Here is a 23,073-nt window from a genome sequence, read left to right as displayed (position 1 = left end):
TAGTTCTGACTCTTATTACAAACTAATGGTATAACTTTGGGAAAATCACTTAATAACTCTTTTTATCATGTCCAAAGCTAGAAGAGACATGCCTGTCCTCCCCCATTTTATTCTCAAAGGGTTATATTAGGGAAGAAAGAATGAGACCATAGATTTTCAGACTTGGCATGGAATTCAAAGATCATCTATTTCAATATTCAAAGAGGTGTAGTTTGCCAAATACTTCTTAAGATGTGGTCTGTAGAAGGGAACATGATATTCCAATGTGGTGTGACCAGTGCAGACTAGAGTGGGCCTATTACCTGCCTTAGTCTGGATGCTATTTCTCTTGAGGCAGCTTGTTTTTTCTTGTGTTTGTTGTTGTTTTGTTTTGTGCAGTCAATCACAGTGCTGTAAGTCAATCTCTAGCCTAGGACTTTTTCCCATGAAGTACCACCAAGCCAAAGTTTCCTCATCCCTTTTCAGGTTCAATCTGAGATGTAATGTATTTTTTTATCCCTGTTAAATTCCATTTTTTTGATTCTTGATTCTATCACCTGCCAGATCAAAGATGCTTTCTAGTTTTTATTGGAAGCAAACTTTGTTAGTACATCTCCTTTGTAGAAGAAGTCAAGCAGACATGGCAAGAAAGAGCCCAGCGACCTTCTCTTAAAGCCCCCTTTGTGACTAACATCCATCTAGAAAATCAACACTTTTTCATTACATTGTTCAAAAAGCTCCATTACCATACAACCTCCATATTTTCTTTTCATCCACAGGGGTCTCAAGAGAGGCAAATACTATGGAAAATAAAATGCTGAAACATAGTTACCTAGTACTGGCAATGAACACTCATTTCTGCAATCCCTTAAAATTATTTACAGTTTCTGAAGTAACCACTGATCATGGTGTCATGATGGAATGTGCAGTCCATGGTCAAGGTGTTTTCCCTCCTGAATTTGACCTGTCTTGATTATAGATTCAGGCAATGATGTTTAGTGCTCCAAGTGATACACATAACTCAGGAAGACATGGATTCAACTTCTGAAACTTACTATCTGGGTGATTCTAAGTCTCCCTAAGCCTCAGTTTCTTTATGTGGAAAATGGGGATGGTATTATCTAGACTAGCTCTCTCAAAAGGATAGCCATGACCTTCATATGAGAAAATGGATATAAAACATTTTGCAACCTTAAAGTTACAGGAATGTCTTACATTAGTGGCATACAAAAGAAAGCTGATAATGGAGGCAGTTGCCAAGGTCAGACGTCGCTAAGCAAACTATGATGGCTTAGTCCACCTGAAATCTCAAGTTGTCTTTGTGCCTCAATGATCTGATCATAGTTTCTACTATTAAATTAATAATTGTCAAAAGGACAGTTACTTATCATGTAGAGCTGGAAAGACCCTCAGAAGTCATCCAGAACAATTCATATGCAAGTATGCTAAACACTCTATAAAACATCTAACCAATCTCTATATGGAGACTTCTGGTGGGATAATCCTTCCCCGTTTCTCTCAAGGAAGCCATTTGTAGACAGACCTAATTATTAGGAAGCTTTTTGCCCCTAACTTAAGACCAGAATCTGTCTCTTTGCTACTAATAGCCATTATTCCTCATTATTCTCTCTGGAACCAAACAGAACAAATCAGTTCCCACTCAGTAAATGACAGACACTCAAATACTTGAAATAGCTATCATGTACTCACTCCATCAACCTTTTCTTTTCAGCCTACACACCCTCAGTTTCTTCAATCAATCTTTAGGTTGTGTCCTACTCTCATTATCCTCTTCTGGATACTTCTTAGTTTATCAGCATCCTTCCTAAAATTTGACTCCTAGAAGTGTACACAGCATTCCAAGTGTATTCACACCAGTTCACCAATTTTACTTAGCAAGTACTAAGTACCTACTTATAAAGAAACACATTGTTAGTATTGGGGAGATCAGACCACGAAAAAAATGGCCCCTGACCTCAAGATGCTGACATTCTACTGAGGGATACAATTTAAGTAAATATTTAGAAATAAAAAATAAGGAGTGTCCTAAAAGTCTTAGTGTAGATTTAAAATAGCTTAAAGCTGCACTAAGATTCTTGGGACACTCACATGTTTTATATATATATATATATATATATATATATATATATATATATATATATATATATATATATATATATATGTGTGTGTGTGTGTGTGTGTGTACGTATGTGTGTGTATATATATATATATATGAAATCTATCCATATATATAAATATACACATATATACATATATTACATATATGAATGCATCAGAATATATCTGTAATATATAACTGAATACCCACACATATGTGTATAAAATCCAGTTATGTGTTTATATCTATTATATGCATATATAACAATCCAGTTATGTTTTATACATATGAAAATTTTCACATGTGTGTTTATATATGTATGTATGTGTGTATATATGTATATACATTTACATATGAACAAAAAGTCAATTCAGGAGTGAGAACACTAACAACTGGACAATATGTGGGCTGTGTCTTGAAGATTAGGAAAGTATTTCAAATATAAGAATTTCACTTTAGTAGCTATATGCAAATGGCTTGGAGTGATGAAAGAAGGGATGCAGAGATATCAATTAGGAGGCTATTGCAATCCTCTAGGTGAGAGGTGATAAAGGTCTGAACCAAGATGGCAGCCTAGTTAATAGAAAGGAGTAGAGGGTACAAGTAGGATGAAGACCTGTATGAAGTTGGCACTGAGGTAGAGTTCTAAGCTACTTTTTGCCCAGAAGTCATATAATCCTAATCAGGATATTACCCAAGGAGTGTATTTACATTTTTATGCTATCCAAGGAAGACATTTCACTTATTTCACGTCTTTCATTCTATGCTTAAGATTTAAATGCTCCTTCAAAAACTGTTTTCAGGCTATATTATATACAAATAGAGAATTGAACAACTAAGAATATTCCTCCTTAGTTAATTTTCTTCTGAAAAAATCCATGATAATTGAAGAACTGTTATTTTTAACATAATTATCCAAACCACCGAATTCATTTTCTACCTCATTTTTTCTGTGAATACATAATCTTAAGGGAGCACCTTCCAACTTTCTGTCTTCCCATTTTTATCAATCCATTAACGTTTCCTCAATTAAGTGTATGCTTCTTGAGGGAAGTAATTATTTAATTCTGACCTTTCTATACATAGCACCTAGCCCTGTACCTAGAATATAGTGGGTCCTTTATAAATACTTGTTGGTGGACTAATTCAAGAATTGAGGAGTAAGGTATGAAAAGTGTTTTTCTCCCACCATCAGAACTAGTTTAAAGTAGAAAGAGAATCAAGCCAAACAACAGTATTAAATCCTCATTATATATCCTCACTTTCAAAACATGTCAACAAGAAGGTTGATTGTAGGGCCCAGCATTGCAAGTATTTCTCCTCCCTCCAGACTCTGAGCCTATAACAGGCATTTCCACCACTTACATCTTGCCAGAGAGTTCAATTTAGATGAAAGCTGGTGTTTTCTAATTCCATTTCACTGTAAATGACAGAGACAAATGGTCATATTACCTCGAGAGTTCCTCTGGCAGAGTAGGCAGCATATGAGTACAGCAGTCCTTGGCTGGGATCCTTTCTGGGCTCTTGGTCACATGGCTGGCCATCAGGATAAAAGCACTGGCTGCTGTTCTTCAGAGTCACCGTGTTTGGAGAAGAGCCCGGCAAGCTAAGCAGGACAGAGTAATTGAAAAGCTGCACTTCTTCTAGGCCACGAGAAGTCCACTGAACCTTGAGCTTCTCTGCAAATTCTGTGTCATCTTCACTTTTAGACAATTGTATCAAATGCCTGAGAGAGAGGAGGAGGGAAGGCAATTATTAGTTTCCTTCATCTGAACAAATATTGATAATAGTTCTGTTCTTTTAAGGTATATCAAAAATTCCATCAGGTTATAAATTAGCAGAGCAATATTTAGAGCTTCAGTTGTTCTTTAAAGTGATCAGAACACCACCATATAAAACTACATAGTTAATAACTTTTCAATTATGAAAACAGGTAAGAAAATATGCAAAAGGACAATATGTTTTCAAAGCCAAGCTTTGCTACTGAATACATGAACCATGAGCTTAATCTTTGCACCTCAGTTTCCTCATCTGTTAAATGAAGGGTTGGATTAAACTTCTCAGATCTATCTTCCAGTTTATGGTACTATGACCCTAATAGCTAACATTCACATAATACTTCAAATTTTACAATTCACTTAGGATCTTACATTTAGAGCTGGAGGGGGCCTTCTGGGTCCTCTGGTCTATCACCTTTCCCTTTGTATATGCAAAAGATGCAACTAGAAGGGTTACGTGATTCACTCAATGCCACAAAGAGAGTTAAATGGTGGAGTCAGGATTGAACCCCAGTTGCCTGGTATTTCATTTTATCATTTTCCAAGCATTTGAGAACAAACATCACCTATAGTGGGACCATGAACATGGTCCCTTTAATACATGTGAATAAATAATTGTACCATGATTAATTCTATTCAATGACTCCAAACTAGGATGGTTATTTCATGCATCTTCTGTAATTGTTGCATCTGTCTGTGTTATTTTTTTGGGGCTGATATCTGCAATGTTGTTCACTATTTAGATTTTAAAACCCTACTGAGTTCATGAAATGTTTTCTGAATTATCTCTAAAACATCACTAGACATGCATGCTTATTGAATATCATCGTATCATGATACAGGGCCTGAGCTTAAATGAAATGGTGCAGGATGGCATTCTGTCAGGTACTTTTTATGGTGAAAAGTCATTCTCTTAATTTGTCATTGCTACTGGCATAAAAGCACTTACCTTCCACCATTCTGCTCTTCCCCACTGGGAAGCCCAGTTGTGTGTGTTCAAGTACTCTATTCTTTCAAGAAACTAATAGCAGAGTATACGAATTGGGGAAAAGGAGGGACCAGGTTGTTTATCACAGTTGAAGCAAGTGATCTATAAATCCATAAGCATTTATTAGTTTCCTATGATATATATGATTTATTTTGTATATATAGGTATATAAGCTAAAGCTACAAAGAGAGTAGATTCATAGCATTTAGGTTGCACAGATACCAGCATATTCTGTAAGATTCCCTCAAGAGCCCTTGCCCAGGTATTATCATCATTTTGATGCATACAGAAGTGTATAGTCTTGGTCATCCCATTCATCCAGGAAAGTACCTCCTAGATGTCTCTGCACCATCATGGCTACTCCATCTCTGAAGAAGAACAGAAAGGGAACTTTGCTTTTGAAATGTCGTATTTTTTATTCTGTATGAAATTGTTCTACCCCTAGTCTTTTCTGCCCCACCCTTCTTATTTAATAGATTTAATAACCATTCCATGACCATCTACCACATGTGAGTCATTATACACTCTAGAGGAACAGGTAAATGACATCACAGAGTAAGACCCAGAATTAGGAAGCCCTGAATCCACATCTTATCTCTGACACTAACTTGCTCTGTGATTCTAGGCAAGTAACTTTCCACCCATCAGCCTCAATTTCTTTATCTGTAGAGGAGAGAGATTTCATTTCGGGGTCTTTCAATAAAGAATTTCCTCTCTTGTGTAGGCTGACAACTTCTTCTAAGACTACTAGTGATTCACCCAAGAACACAGCCAGTATGTGTTTAAGGTAGCACTTGAACCCAGGCCTTCTTGACTCTGAGACCAGTGATTTATCCCCAACACTCTCATTTCTCTATTTCTCATTTGTAAAGTGAGGATACCAACAGCAACTTCCTTAAATGGTTGTTGTCAGGTATGAATGATATAATCTATGAAAAGCACCTTCCAAACCCTAAAGCCCTCTGTACAAGCTAGCCGCTGGCCAAGGAGATCCTGGTCTAGGAGTGTGCCTGCTGGCACGTAGGGTGGAGGGGAGAGTCAGGGGAGTGGAGAACCTGTTTCTGGAAGCGCATGATGCCAGAGAGTGGAGAGGCCTGGCTCTCTACATCACAGCAGGTGCAGGTAGAGTGGGAATGTTACCTGTCTGCTTATTCAGTGACAAAGAAAATCTTTTGATTAGCTGCTGAGCCAAAACTGAGTGGGCATTAAAAAAAGGTATTACGTGGTTGAAGCAATCCTGTGTGATCAAGGCTAAAAACGTGGGCCTCTGGATGGGGAGGAGGGAGGTGGAGGAGGGAGGGAGAGAGGGAAGCAGAGGGAGAAGTAAAAATAGATTTCTGGTCACCCAACCCAGACTGGTATGAGTATATGGCATGACTATTTTTCTGTTCTTGTATTTGATTTGTTCCTGGTATGAATATTGCAGGTAGGATGAACCAGATGATAAACTTCTGAGCTTTGAAAATTCAAACAAGCCACCAGAGTTCCAGGACCTATAATATATTCCTGAATTAGCTAGAGCCAAGCCCAGTGTGAACAATACACCAGAGTGGTCTTACCAAAAGAACCCCATTGACCCTCGGGGTACCCCTAGGCTCCAAAAGGGAAGATTAAGTTAGGCAAAATCTGGGGAGCCAATCTGCTAGTTTTGGAGTTGGAGGATTGGGAGAGTAAATTCAGAGCATACAGTCACTACAAATGCTAAAAGATACTTTTTTCATGTGTGTGTGTGTGTGTGTGAGTGTACAAAGAGGTATTATAGAAAGCAGAATGAAATAAGATCAAAGAAGAGATTTGATTAACTTCATAAGATCCTTGATTGAACACTGAAAGGGATTTCTGAAACCATCCAGTCCAGCCTTCTTATCTTATAGATAAGGAAATTAATTCTCAGGGAAATGAAGTTACCTGTCCAAAGTCAGGAAGGTACTAAGAGGCAGGGTTCACGCCACTGTACCATGTGACTCTACCATGTTGTTTCCTATTGACAACTGAGGAGGGAGAAATCAGGTTGAGCTAAGGTGGAATCGCTGAATCAGAGACACTTAAAATCGGAAGGGACCTCAGTGGCTAGTAGATGAACTGAAAAACTGGACAAGAAACCCACCTCTACAATATACTCAACAAGCAGTTATTTGGTCTTTGTTCAAAGACATCTTTTTATATACTTTTGAGGGGGGACGGTGGGGCAGTTGGGGTTAAGTGATTTGCCCAAGGTCACACAGTGTCTGAGGCCCAATTTGTACTCAAGTCCTCCTGACTCCAGGGTTAGTGTTCTATTCACTGTGACACCTAGCTGCCCCCAAAGAAATCTTTTTATGGAGAGCAAACTCCCCTTGATATAATTTGGTCAATTTTTGTAGTCCTATGATTAGGAGGTTTTCTCTCATATCAAACTGCAATCAGCAACATCTTCCCCCATTTTTACTAGGCCTGTCTTTTAGCACCTAGCAGAAAAAGCCACATGCCATTCCTACAAATCCAGGAAGACATGATATCAGTTCTAGGCTCAACCTTCACAATTCCTTCACATAATTCTTTTTGGTTATGATTTGTTCACTATTCTGTTGGTCTTCCCTACAATATACTTCAGTTTATCCATATTCTTAAAATGGGCCTGGTCTCCCTCTCCCTCTCCCTTTCTCTCCTTTTGCCTCCCTCTGAAAGGATTCTGTAATGCAGAGAGGAGACAGTTTTCTTCTGCTATATTCTAAAGTCTATAATACCAGACATGTCAATATGTTCAAAACAAGGCTGATGTTGGAGAATTAGCTGCATTTTAATCTCTGCCCTCGATGTATTAAACACAGAGAAATCTTCAACTCCAGAAAGAATGTGTCACCTAAAATCACAAGTTATTTGCTTGACAGAAATTTTTACTCTTCCTTCATATTTAAAATAAGGGTTTCAATGGGCCAGTAGTTTGGCAGACAGCATAATGAACTGTCATGCCTGATACCTGACTTGGGAAGTGACTTTGGCATCAGTGTTCCATTGGCCAATAGAGACTGGATGCAGGATGATTTTGGCTTTGGTAGACAAAATGCTGTTTATATCACTGTTCAACACCTGCTACTAGATGAGCCACAGAGCATCACTGATGTCAGAGTTGGAGGAAGCGATGCATGGAGTCTTCCGAGCACTGGGGTGAGAGCCAAGTGTGTACTATAAATGACTGGTGGAGGAAGACAGTGGAGGAAACAGACTATGACTGCAAGGACATTTTTGCTACATGCCCACTGAAGAATATATATTTGTGTGTATTTGTATGGGGATGCATGCATTTATAAATGCATATATATGTATATGTCAAGAGAAGGAAGGAGGAAGTACCCAGGAGAGGTATCTGCTTTATCAAATCATACTTCATTACATAGCTATTTGCATAAAACATTAGATGACCATCTGCTAATCCAGTCCATTTTATATATTGTATTGAAATCGGTCTGTTCAGATGGCTGGCTGCTGGAAGTCAGAACAGTATGGAATCAAACAAAGGGGAAAAGGTAAAATGCTAAAGAGAGAGGGAAAGGAAGACCAGTTTTGATAAGGAAACCATATTGCTTATTATAACATTTGAATATGCTGTCATTTAGACACTTCACCTCTGTTGTATGAGCAGAGGAACAAAGCAGGGAGATAAAAAACCACTTACATGGACATCAGCACTTTTTTTTCTGAAATGCTTTCTAGTCATCCAGAGCTGAGCCTGTTGGTCCAACTAGGCACCCCTCAATTCTTAGACTGTCAATAAACAAAAGGGCTTTCCAAAATGATTCTGATCTGGCACCGACAATGAAGACAGAATAAGGGAGGGCAGAAACAAACAAATGCATCTAATTCCAAATAAGAGGAAGGCAAAGGAGGGAGGGAGGGAGAGAGCAACCACCTGTGTACAAAAATTATCCTGACACTTTAGAAAGTCAGAAGCCTTTCCTTGGGAGACATCCAAGGCCTGAGCTTCTGTATATAAATGAACTATTACAAACAATAAACAGAAAAGGTTTAATTAACATAGATTCTTGAACTTATTTTATCTCTGCTTTATCTCGTTTCAGATAGAGAATATTAAGGTAGGGCTGATTGATCACTGAAACACTAAAAGTGAAATTGTGCTTGAAAGTTTACAAAACCTTTTATGTACCATATTTCCCCATGTATAAGATGCACCTTTTTCGAAAAATTTGGGGTCTAAAAACTGGGTGAGTCTTATACAGTGGTTGTAGATTTTTTTACCTGCATTTCCCACTTTTTCATGCTTGTTGTCTTTGCGCTCATTGTTTCGCATTTCTTACCAGTACATTAGGTTACGTTTTGCCACATTCTGCCCAGAAATGACTCAGAAAAGATTTTCATACAGTGCTGAATTCAAGTTAAAAGTGATCCAGTTTGCAAAAGTGAATGGAAATTGTGCTGCTGAACGTAAGTTTGGTCTTCCTCCAACTGAGAAAACAATCCGAGACTGGCTACGGGAAGAAGAAACCCTACTGAAAACACCAGGGCAGAAGAAGGCCATGAGAGGCAAGTCAGCAAAATGCCTTGATTTAGAGAGGGAATTGAAGATATGGATTGAAGAGCAAAGGGCAATTGGAACTCCTGTGTCCACAAAGATGGTTCAGCATGAGGCAAGAAGAATTGATGATAAAAAAGAAGTTACTGATTTCAAAGGAAGACACAATTGGTGCTTCAGGTTCATGAAACGGGATGGACTAAGTATGTGTACATGCACCAGACTTGCCCAAAAGATGCCTGAAAGCTATGAGCAGATGAATAAAACTTGAATGCAATAACTTTATGTAATACATTTTTTTTTCAAATTTCGAGCCCCAAAATTAAGGTGCGTCCATACATCGGGAAATATGGTACATTATTTCACTTGATCCCCACAATAAGTCTATGGCATAGATACTGCAGTCTTCATGGTGTTCATTTTTCAGAAGAGGAAACTGAGGCTTTGTTAGGTTAAGTGACTTATCTATGATCATACAGTTCAAGTTGGAGATGAAATTAGCACTCAAGTCCTTCCAGCACTCAGTGCCCTTTTAGATCTGGGATTAGATATAACCATGGATATTAAACTGAAAGTGATTAGGGGAATACAGAACCATTTATTTTTCTTCTTAGACAAATGTTAAAAACATTCCACAACTCAACTATGTCTCTCTCTCTCCAAAATAACTGGCTGGTTGACAGTAGGGGAAGAAGTTATATGATCTGAGATCATATCATAGAACAACCAAAATAATTAGAGAATTAAAAAGTAAAATCTCTGGAGAAACCATGTTAAGGTCACAGTTTGTTTTGTTTTAACTCAGAGGAAAAGCTATTTGGGAGATGTCTAAGTAACCGCCTTCAAGGACAATCCATTGAAATGTTTGCCCACCTGAAAGAGGAGAAAAAAAGGAAGAGCTTTTATTTTATAAGAGGAGGAATTTTCAATTGTAATGCAGAACCCTCAGATTTTTAACAGTGGGATAAATTAGCTGACAGATTATAAACTCTTCGAAGGCAGGGACTAGACTTGGTTTATCTTTACAAACTCAGAGCCCAGCTTTCAGTCCACAAGTATGTATTTGGCAACTACTCTATGCCAGGCACTTGGGAAACAGAAGAAAGAAAAAAATATATAGATAGTCCTTGTTCACAAAGAGCTCATAGTCTGATGAAGTCATAGCCTTGGAAACAGTAGGTATTATATCTTAATTAATAACCATTAATAAATGGTTACAGAAGGATCATCAGACATCTTCCTCCAGTTAAATGAAGACTAGTGGATGGCACAATTACTTGTTGATTGCAGGATTTGAGGTCTTTATTTCTCACCTATTTCTAAAAGACAAATCAACCCATTGATAACCCAAGTACAAAAACAGAGAAAGTGATTTTTGAGAATCACCTTATCCTAGACTATGTAAAATAAAAAATGCTAGCACAGAAACCCAATAGCAAGTATCCACTTTTTCTACACTTACATAGCTTCATCTCCTGTTAACAGTAAAGAAAATCTGTTTCACAGTGGGTATGTTGACTGTTTAAAAAAAAACTGTTATCAGGCATCACTAGGACGAAAAAGTTAAGCACATATTCTTGAGGGAAGAAATGTGATTTAACAAAATAAAGATTACATCATGGCTGGGGAGGCTAATAAGGTTCCAGAGAGAGAGAAAGAGAGAGAGAGGGAGAGACTCTTGCATGAGAATACTAAATATATTGTTAGCAGCGTCAGAGAACTGAGTAGTTTTTTTTTCCCCAGAAAGAATAATTGTCAAAGGTCACTCTTCAGATTTAATCTTCTTAATTTGTCTAAAATAAGTCTTCAAGCAGGGTACAAAAATGGACAAGTTAATCCAATCAGTGGTACATTACAAGTCTTCAATTTCATCTGCTCTGCCCTCTAATGCAATGACATAAACTTGGAACAGTGCTGAAACATACAAAGTCTTCTGATTAACATGGTCCCTACTTGATGATCCACGTTCCCACAGGTGCTGAATATATTAATAGACCAAATAACTGGAAGAAACACATTCCATTTCAATAAGGCTGGTGGTGAAATGGACTTGTTTCCACTGTATTACAGGATGAGCAAACTTAATAGAAAGAAAAAAAAAATCATTCCTTTGTTCTCTTCCTATCCCACTCCTCACACAAGGAGAGTAACTCAAACCAAAAGGACAAATATGTATAGGACCTTCGAAACAGGAGGGACGTGATTGGAAAGAAGCAGGGCTGGGTATAAAATTCTAAGCTCTCAATTGAGAGAAATAACTATTTCTCTTCTGTATCAACAACTAATTATCGAATCAGGACCAATGTTTTCCCCCTCATCCAGAAATCAAGCAGTGTGGACAATTTCCCAAAGACTTACCCAGCCAGGATGCTAAGATCTAATGAAAGACAGTAAAAGAAATTCTAAGTTTAGCCAAATGGGTGGCTTCCTACTCATTGTGTTTACTCAGACAAGTATGGGAAAATGTGGATTCTCCCTTTTGTCATAAGTTGTTTTGACCATGATTTGGGTACTCAGTGCCATGTGCCTCAAGAGGCTCATTGTAATATAGTCCATCTCTCATTCTAATGTTCATTTTCTCATTAATTGTTAAACAGAGTTGATTGCCACCGTCAGGAACCACCTGCTCTTCCAAGGGCATATAAACTGTGAACCCACTGCCATGAGGGGTCTTTGGCATTTGAGAGTACAACTAACCTCTTTTATTAATAACATGCTAGCCTAATTAATAAAATGGTTAAATTACCCAGAAACTAGGTCTTTCAAATGTTTTAAACATCACTCAATCTAGTGATCTTTCCATTACACTAACCAGTCTCTGAAATTGGCATTACTGACTTGCTTCTTAATAATAGGTCTATGGATGCTTTTTACTCCATGACCAGAACATTAAAAAAAAAAAAGCTTGTATTAAAAGAAGCAGAATTGTATACTGGATAGAAGGCTAGCCTTGAAGTCAAGATGGTCTGTATTCAAGTCTATATGTATCCTATACATACGGGATGTGTAACTCTGGGCAAGTGACCTTTCCTCTCAGCATCTCAGGAAACTCTCTGAGATCCTAAGTTGCACAGCACATATTGATCTGCATTAGCAGAGAGGAGGAAATTTCCACAGTGAGAATTCCCCATATTGATGAAATCACAGGTCTGGTTCAAAGGATTTTCAACCTATTGCTATGAACACTCAACTCTGTCAAGGTATGCATTTACCTTAATTGTATTGTAGAATATTAAAACAAACTGTAAATGACATTTTCATTTCTCTAAGCAAGGAAGATCAAAAACTTGAGGGAAGCAACATCACAGTTACTGTTGCTTTTATATTTGTTTTTGTGACACTGACTAATCATGGAAGTATCATAGGAATGATATTTTCATTGTTCTCAGAAGCAAGTAGGATTTAAGCAGGTTTCTACTGGAGTTGGGCTGAAATACAATCACTAACCAAGACCACCTGCCTTCCTGGTCAGGAAAAAAAAAATAGTACCCAAGAGAGGTATCTGCTTTATCAAATCATACTTCATTACATAGCTATTTGCATAAAACATTAGATGACCATCTGCTAATCCAGTCCATTTTATATACTGTATTGAAATCGGTCTGTTCAGACGGCAGGCTACTGGAAGTCAGAACAGTATGGAATAAAGCAAAGAGGAAAAGGTAAAATGCTAAAGAGAGAGAGAGAAAGGAAGACCAATTTTGACAAGGAAAGCATCTTGCTTATTGTAACATTTGAATACTCTGTCATTTAGACACTTCACCTCTGTTGTATGCACAGAGGAACAAAGCAGGGAGATAAAAAACCACTTAACACAGGCATGAGCGTCTTTTTATGAAATGCTTTCTGGCCATCCAGAGCTGAGCCTGCTGGCCCAACTAGACACCCCTCAATTTTTAGACTGTCAATAAACAAAAGGACTTTCCAAAATGATTCTGATCTGGCACCAACAATGAAGGAAGGAAGAATAAGGGAGAGCAGAAGCAACAACAACAAAAACACGTTTGATTCTGACATGATCTGAGCACTACAAGGTGTCCCTAAAGTTTGGACACACAGGCAAAAATGCATATTTTCAAGAAATGAAATTTTTGACAACATTTTATTTAACTGGAATATTAAAAAGTAACATCTTCAATATGATTTCCATCATTTGTGATACAAAGGTTGATGTGCTTTGCAAGATTCATGTGCACTTGATGCAATAGTTCTACATTGCCTTCAATTTTAGTACATTCACTCTTTATGCGTTGAATCAAGTGTGTTGCATCTGTGATTTTCATTGAGTCCACCTTCTCCTTTAGCACACCCCACAAAAAGAAGTTAAGGGGGCTAAGGTCTGTTCATATTCCAAATATTTCAAAATATGCATTTTTGCCATGTGTCCAGACTTTAGGGACGCCCTGTATAAGGAATCTGATCAGGGACGGTATGATTTTTTTAAAAAGGCACTCAAAGTGGGGTCACTGGTCTTGAATTTGAATGCCACATACTTACAACTTGTGGGACTTTGGACTTAACCTCTAGAGGCCTTAGTTAGTTCATAAACATGTATTAAGCACTTATTATGTACCAGGCATTGTGCTAAGTGTTGAGAATATAAATAAAAAAAAAAAACAGTCCCTGACCTCAAGAAGCTTACAATCTAGTTAAGAGGGTTGTGTGTCTTCACCTGTAAAATGAGGACAATGTTTTAAAGTGATCAAAATTTTGATTCTATGATCTAATTCACTGATTTTGCTTCCCCCCACCTGCCTTCTTTCTTCTCTCTTCTTCTTCTAATCTCTCTTCTCTCATAATTGCCCAGATTATGATCAAGTACTATTATTCACGGTCTTGGAAGTAAGGACTGAGCAAACGAAGTGGGCACTAGAAGTAAGAGCTAGGTAAACCCAGTAGCCAAGGAAGGTTTTAGGTGACTTGGGATTTTATTGCTATAAGGAACTTCTAATGAGGAAACACCCCACCAATGCAGATCAGCACAAGGAGGCAATAATGGACATATCTAAAGTTTTAGAGAAGAAGAATGACTGTAAAGCAATAAAGAACTTATGAGGCTACAATGTTAAAATCACCTTCTCTTGCAAATACCTTGAGCTGCATACGGTCAGACTGTGATATGGTACAGTCCCAAGCACAGGGCTTCACATCTTTATGCAAGTTTGAATTGAATTTAAACACATATATGTTACTCACACAGATGATAATGATATGTATCTGATGCTCATGAAAGGGCAAAGTCTTGTCAGATAGACAGCAGTAATCAATCAAACATCTATTAAATGTCTCCTTGAGGAGGACACAGAATTAAAAGTAAATTAAAACTGAATATGGGGAGGATGTCAGAACTTCTGCATGGGAACACAGGTGCACAACGCCCAACATGAGATCACTCTCCCCAAGCAAACATTTCTGAAAGCGCCCTCCCCATAACTTAAGTGTCTTCTTTCTCATAGGGAGTGTGGACAGCAATGGGAAAAGGACTTTAGTCAGCCAGAAGGTTCTGTAGAAGGCATAACAACAACACTACTTGCAGCTGCTGCGGCTGTGTAAGGCCAATAACACCAGCACACGGGAGGGCTCCTAGCACAGGTCCTTTGATCTGCTTTTCTAAGGAAAGCAACTTTAAGGGGTTAACAATCTCACTAAACATACATATATCATTTACTTAGTTCAGGGGAAAAAGTCAGCACCCTGAACTTCAGAGCAAATACAAACAGAAATTACAAAAAGAAACTATAAACAGATCAACAAACAGGCTTCTATCTGATCATAGCAATACATGCATAATTACCATAGGAAAAAGCAACACTATCTGGGTTTTCAAAGCTTGGGGCTCTTAACAGTGGCTACCCAGAGTCTCCTCTGGTCAAATCACACAACACTCTTCCAGTGAGTGAGAGCCCCAAAACAAAATGCCAACCTCAGATCTTACAAACCCTTCTCAGGGTCAGAGGGCATCACAACCATGGGAATCAAAACCATGTGACACTTCTTCAGGGTCAGAGGGCATCACAACCAAGCAACTCAAACCTGTATGAACTAGGCTTTCTTCTTTCTTAAGCAGGTCAGACTCTTGATTCAAAGAAACAAAAGACAACAAAAGGTCCACTTTGCTTTCCATTACTTTTGAAAGGCAAGACTCATCAAAGGTACTTGACTACCTTAGCATTCTGAAAGAGAAAACAGAAAAGTCCCACCCTAATTACCATAAGAGAAAGTGAGAGGAGATCAGAGGCACCACCAAAGCATTCTGCAGATGAGAGGCCTGTATGCAAAAGGACCACCGCCCAAATGCTCAGAAAGTCTCTAAGCCCACAAGAATGATGATTGTAGATGATCCTGTTCTCTGCCCTATTTCATGCTGCCTGAGCAGTATGGGGAGATTTGGGCCCAGAGGACCAAAAGTCAGAGGTTTGACTGACCAAGCACCACATCTGACACAGGGCTTCTCCTGGTCCTCCCAATTGTTAGTATCTGCTTCAGTGAAATTGCTGAGCATGCATTTTATATCTTTGTGTCTGTGAATATGTTGTCTCACCCCCAAGAGAATGTAAGCTCTTTGAGGGTGGGAATTCTTTGTTTTGTTTTCCTGGTACTGTATCCTTTAAACTCAACAACAGTTCCTAGCACATAGTAGGCATTCAGGGTACAATGGCTGAAGAATGACCAAGTGCATAGATTTACACCTGGAACAGACCTTGGAGGTGAGCTAGAATCACAGGATCCCAGATCCAGAGCTGGTGAGGACCTCAGAAGTCATGAAATCCAAACCTCTTAGTTCAGAGGCAAAGATACCAAAGGCTAGGGAGGGGAGGTTATTTACCCATAGTTAGGTCACTTCAGAGGTGGGATTTGAACCATCTTTAGATTCCAGATCCAATATTCTTCACCCTATACTATACCTTCTCTCATCTCCCTCATTTTAAAAATGCTAGGGCCATTTCCCATCCTGCTTTGGGGACTGATCCAGCTCTCCTCTTTATTGCAGAATAGAAGCCCCAAGGTTTGGTTTTACAATTAAGACCCCACCTGAGTCACTCTTGTCAACCCTTTCCCCTTTCTTTCTTTCAGTGTTGGTGCATAGAAGGATAAGGGTTATGCTTACAGAGATGCATCTGTCAGATGGGAACAGACGTGTGTATTCTCTGCACTAAAATACAACTTTATTTTACATCCTTCCTAGCCATACAATTTTTCGTGTGCTCAATACAGACACTTGAAACAACAAATTCTATAGAAATTCAGCGATGGTTCCAAAGAGGAAGGCTTGGTTTCTCAATTACATTGACTGCTAAATCATAACAACTGTATCTCAGTCTTCTACAGCATCCAATTCAAAAAGGGCCAATCAATAGAATTACAATTCACCACTCACTTTAGTCAAGAATTTATTTTAACAAGTCAATATAAAGGTCACACAAGTTGTAATCTGAAATCCTGTGTTTGAATCCAGCTGCTGCTCTCTGTCAGTCAAGTTAAATCTGAGTGTCAGTAAAGTAACACTGCAATGGAAGGATCCAAAGAGCTAACATATGTGAATGTGCTTTGAAAATCTTTAAAGGTCCATACAAATATAAGGTATTCCTATCATGATTAGTAAAATAATAACATTCAGAGTTGGTGTATTTTCCATTTAACCAGCCCTGGCTGAAGCCTATAAGCTCAGCAGCTGACCTTTAAGGTGAAGCCAGTGAAAAAGTGAAACACATGATAATAAAGCACAGGAAATCTTGTGCCTCATCGTGTCATTTGTCCTGATGACATCTGGGAGGATTGGACGTTACCCATTACATTCAACCTGGACCTAGTTATGATGCCTATTTGGTATCAAGAAAAACCAAGAGAATGAAAGCGTGCTGTAATTTAGACTTGCGATTAGCCACTGAAGTTTAACTTTGTCAGCTCAATTATTATTTAAGCATGCAAGGTTTATATTCACCGCATCCACATCACCCGCATATTGCTTTATCGTTCTCCTTAGTAGCCCTAAACTTTTCTACTAATCATCTTATTCCCAAGTACAGGAAGCCTACACCTTCTGAAAATGAATGGATAAATAAATCAAAATTAACCAAAGCAATAAACAAAGCCTATACTCACCCCCCCCCCCAAAAAAGAAAGCATACTTCTGGATATCTCCTATAAATATAAAATCATAAGAAAATTAAGCCAAAAATCAACGAAGTGGAGAAGCTAAGAAATCAAATAGAATTTCTTTTCAGTACTCTGATCCATTTCCTATAAATTCACGCTGATTTCTTTTACATCTTAGAAACAAAGTTACAGCCTTATTTTTATCTTAGGCTAAATATTCTTTGACTACTCAAAATATACTAATATATTATTGATACTGTATACTAAATACACTAATTTCATGGGTTGAATTGATCCCAGAACCCAGAGTTTCTGGTACCAACTCACCATATTTTCAACAACTCTACAGTCCTAAATGAGAGGATAGATAGTCTTAAAAAAAACCAGGAAGGCCTGCGTTCGTGTTCCATCTCTGATATAGACTATCTGTGTGACCCTGAGCAACTCCTTTACTCTCTCAATGTTCTAGATTTCTTTCTAACACTTGTACTGACAAGAGGGAGTGTCATCTCCTGAGAGTTCACTCTACTAAGGAAATCACAAATCTAATCTCTATCTCTTATTGGTCCTGAATGATAAAATTCTGCTTTGAGGCAACCATTGGAAATACTGTGCTTCAATTACTGCACTTCAAAATGGCACCACATATCTGGTATGGCCAGTAGGCTACTATTTTGGTAAACTATAAAAACGAATGCTCAAACTAATTTCCTGGATACCTTCTGGCATTGAAGTCCATGCAAAATAAACTTTAAAACAAAATAAAAAAAGTTACAATTCTCAGGCAATCAAAAGCACCAAGCAGACCTGTTCCCTTTTCTGTTATTTTTGGAGAAGTAACTGCCATGCAAAAGTACTGTGAGTGATAGAATTGGGAAGGAACATGCATCCCATGGCAACGCCCTCTCAGGATGGTGCCAGAGGCTGAAAATAACCTCATTTTTACTGTCTTCAGCACCTCCAGAGCCCAACTGTAGCAAAGTTATTTTTAGATGTGACCTAGTGGGAAGTCAGCCCAGACTAGCCTTAGACATTCAAAGTACAAGGAACAATTCTAACTGTAACTGGATCTGATTTTCTTTGGAACTGTTTTACCTGCAAACTTTAGTGTCCTCACAATATGGGCCTGGAAGGGCTTTTTGTTTGTTTGCTATTGACTACACTTGTGATTTTTTTTTGTGGGGAGTAAGGAACTTCCTCTCCCAATGCTGGTTAGCACCTTCTCTGCCATTCATAGTCTGAGAACAGGTGTTCCTAACCTAGGGTCCACTGACCCAAAAAGGGTCCATGAACTTGGAAGGAAAGAGGAAAAAAAAAAACAATTGCATCTTTAGTTTCACTAATCTCTAGCTGAAATTTACCATTTCTCTCAATTGTTTAAAAACATTATTCTGACAAGAGGTCCATAGACTTCACCAGACTGGGAAAGGGGTCCATGACTCCTCCCTGCTGTCTTAAAGGACTGAAAAGTTAAACGACTTGCCCAGGGTGACACAGTCAATAGATATTGGAAGGCGTACCTTAACCATTTCACCACATTGGTTCCCCTACCTAGAAATAGTTGAGAAAAGATTCCCAATGAGATAAAGCCAGATAGATTTGAAAGAGGTCATTATAAAAACAAAAAAAGAGAGCTGTTTTATGTTGCTGTTTCAAGAACTAAACAGAAATATTATGATCTCATGATTAAACTATATCATTTGACCCATTTTGCTAATGTCCTATCATGAGAAATAATTATTTTCAAAATTAGGAAAATTAACCACAGCTATAATGCAATATACTTTTAAAAATGGTATTTACCAGGGGCAAAACTATTTGTGAATTCAACTGGGGGGAGGGGAGGAGAGGAGAGCTTTTAAGGTTGGGAGAGCATATGTGTGCCTACAATAGCTTTGAAAAGATAAACCAAGGTAAAAAAGAAAACATTTTACAAATCAAACACTAAGTCAAGATTTGTAGGAATGACAGAATATCAGCAGGGTGAGGGGCAAAACCTAGCACATTTCAGTTATCTTTGAAAAGGATGATTAGGAGTATCTTTGGAGTTATTCTCACATGAAGGATATACTCAAATGTCATTGTGTCATGGAAACTGGCCAAAAGAAAATTCTACTTAAAGATAATCCCATTTTTTCCAACATGTTTCCCCTCTAGAAGTGCATTATGTATATTTGCACCAGACTTGCTTATTCGCTAAAGGGCAGTCCTATGTTTTCAATTTCACTTATAAGCCTATCCAGAAGAATTTTTCCATTTTGAGGGGAATAAAAAGAAATCCTGGCTATAGTTCAGTCTTCTTTGTTGCTGTTATATGTTCCCAATGAAAATGTACACAGGCCTATATAGTGCAAAGAAAAGTAGAGAAGCGAATGACTTCATAAATTCAGACTATGTGGACAGCCAAACCACCTCTAAGGAGAATGTAAGCAGATCTCCCATGAATCAATAGCATACACCCCAGTATTTACACGCTATATGGTTTTATGAAAAAAGCAAAAAGAAAGAACTTTTATTTGTAGAGATTCAGATTAACTTATAATAAAACCCATGCTACTGAGCCACGTCCTGAAGGTTAGGGTTTTCATAAACAAAGAATATGTTTATATGGAGTAGAGTTTCTGCTGGCCAGAGCGACCACTCTATCAATTTGATTTGATATTTAGAGGCATGCCAAATACTAATACCATGAAAATGAACAAAACACATCTGCAATCTTCCTCATCGAGCTATTTCTATACTAGCCTAAGAATGTATTTGTTTTCCTCTTTTGAAGACTCTGTGAAGGCAAGAGATTTTTTTTTTTAATTTTTAACTCCTCTTTTATATCCCCTCCCCCCTTCCCCAAAACATCTGGCTCCTTTACTTTTCAAGGCCTGGACAGAGAAGACAGATGATAAACAATACTTTGAGTTTCTTCAAACACCAAGAGCACAGATAGGTCTATCAAAAATAAATCACTAACTGACATTTGTACAAAACAGGCAATTAATTCCAAACTTGTAGCTTCAAAATATAAATAACTGTCAGTGGGTGACTCTTTGTTTAAAAAAAAAAATTCCATTTAAAAAGGACCATGGTTAATTCCAGCTAAGGCCCAGAGCCAGTGATGTGGGCCTGAAAATGGAAAGGTCAGTTTCTTATGTTTATTCCTATTTTCACAAGAATTTCTTATGGAAACTGAGCACTTTAAATATTGAATATCTTAAACAAGAAACCACATAAAAGTGAACATGCACATTATTTACAAGGTTCCCAAAATATGACAAAAATGTTGTTCAGTTATTTATAATTCATTCATTCATCAGACAAGAAAAAAATTTTTTTTTCTTTTTTCCAAACTCAGCTCATAAGCCACCTTCTACAAGGAGCCTTTGCAGATTTTCCCAACTGTTGGCTTCCTCCACAAAGTAATTACATGGTATTAATTTTAAATATTTTCTACACACACAAATAGGTACACATCGTCTCTCTCAATAGAAAGAAAGCTTCTTGAAGACAAGGATTTGTCTGAGTTTTCTCTTTGTATACTCTACACCTAGCACAGTATCTGGAACAGAGTAGGCACATAATAGATGCTTGTTCATTGAAATCCATGCTGCATATAAATTATCATGCTATGTATGAGGGAAGGTATAAGAATGAATAAAAATAATAAAATCCTTGTCCTCAATGAGTTTACAATTACAAAGAGTCTGTTTTTAAAGTATGTGTTTTATTTGTATAAAACACATAGATAAGTTGGCGACTTAGGTGTATAGATAGATAGATAGACAGACAGACAGACAGATAGATAGATAGATATGTGTATATATGTGTATATGTATATATATATATATATATATATATATACACATATATAAATAAAACACATCCATAATTGGCTTTTTTTTTTGTTTCAGGGGGATTTTTCCTTGACTTGAATTAAATTACCATTAATAATATATATTTTACATCTAACTACCCACAGTAGCCACTGGCTTTCTACCCATAGCCATTAGAGGATAAGTTTTTTCAATAAAATCCATAAGGAAAAGGACAGGTTCAAGGTCATAGTAAACTTTAGTCCTTGATGGCGAGGTTGGCAACATAGGAGATTTGGCTTAAATATGCCAGGTCATAAAGCGACAGCAAAGAGGACAGTAAAGTAAATGGTACTATATAAATAATAGAGATCTAAAAAACATATACACTGAATCAAGATTAACAGATACAGCTAAGGTCCAAGACAGAAGATACTTTGCAGAGTTCATCGGCAGGAACGATGATCCAACACTGCGGACTTTCCAGGGTTGCTTGTTCAGGGGTTTCTGGACTTACATCAGCTTTGACCTGCCCAAGCAAATAGGTTACCATGTGTAGTTGGGGCAGTACATAATATTACAAGACTGTGTATAGACTGTGGCATCTATATAAGCCCAATATAGTTACAATATTACCGAATTTCAGGACGGAAAACATCCTCAATGCACGGTCTTACCCATACCTGAAAAATAATTCGCTTTAAAACCTGTCCAATGAAGGCCACACAACTCTTGTTTGAAGACTTCCCTCCAGAGTGGCAGTCTATTCTAAGGTAGTCCAATCCACTTTTGGACAGCCCTAATTTCTGAAAGTCGGTGAATTTTTGTTTGTCTTTATTTTTTTTAATCACCCAGTTTAAGTCTGGATTTTTGTAACTTTTACAAAGTTCCACTGCTATAGAACTTGACACTTGGGATAATCAGCATAAGTGTAATCCCTCATCCTTGGCATAGCCCTTTAAATATTTAAAGATATCTATCATGCCTTTCCCAGCTCAACCTTCTCTTCTCCCGGCTAAGCGTTCCCTGTGCTATCAACTGATCCTTGAATGAACTCAACCAATCAATAGCCATTTATTAAGCATCTACTATTTGCCAGGCACAGTGCTAAGCTTCTGCTGCCCTCCTTTATACACATTCTAGCTTATTGATGCTCTTAATACAATGCAGTACCCCAAAATGAACACAATACTTCAGACAGGGTTTGGACACTGCTGTTTATAATAGGACCTTTGTAATTCTAGACATAATGGCTATCTTTACGTAGCCTAAGGCTGAATTAATTTCCTTGCCTGTCACATCACAGCACTGACTCCTATAGGACTTGTAGCACACTAAAACAACCACCTATTTTTCAGACAAACTCTGATTTAGACCTGCCTTCTCCATCTTTTACTTGGAAAGTTGATTTCTGAACCCAAGTGCAAGACATTACTTTATGCCTATTAACTTTAATCATTCAATTAATTTGGCCATCTATTTTCTATGAGTAAAATCTTGCCATATTCCAGCTTTAGCAGGGAAATTTATGGTCACAAGAACTTCTGAGAGCAACCCAAATTATTTAACAGATATTTAGAGATCATCTGAATACGATTACTTTGCTAAACTGCCTAATTTAAAGATGCATTAAAATGAATAAATGTTAGACTTTAGTCCAAAATCTGAAATTGGAGATACAGACATAATTACATCACCAATCCCATACTTGAAACATTTTCAGCTTGGTGGGACTTCCAGAGATCATGCCCTGCATTTGCGGTGCCAGAGTCACCATGATAGGGCAAAGTAAGACTTGA

The 23,073-nt window shown here is 37.8% G+C and overlaps 1 protein-coding gene across 1 annotated transcript in view; it reads right to left on the bottom strand.

Moving 5' to 3' along the window:
* The window catches only part of NAALADL2 (N-acetylated alpha-linked acidic dipeptidase like 2), a 1,044,682-nt gene that overhangs the window by 567,094 nt on the left and 454,515 nt on the right, over positions 1-23,073 (bottom strand). The window contains exon 4 of the mRNA XM_036755686.1: positions 3,551-3,824. Coding sequence (XP_036611581.1) covers positions 3,551-3,824 — 274 coding nt within the window. The remainder of the gene's footprint in view (positions 1-3,550; positions 3,825-23,073) is intronic.

Source organism: Trichosurus vulpecula, chromosome 4 (assembly GCF_011100635.1).
Source record: "Trichosurus vulpecula isolate mTriVul1 chromosome 4, mTriVul1.pri, whole genome shotgun sequence".
In the NCBI taxonomy this organism is placed as follows: Eukaryota; Metazoa; Chordata; class Mammalia; order Diprotodontia; family Phalangeridae; genus Trichosurus; species Trichosurus vulpecula.
The sequence above is the reverse complement of the archived record's forward strand: the minus strand, read 5'-3'. Positions and strand labels throughout refer to the sequence as shown.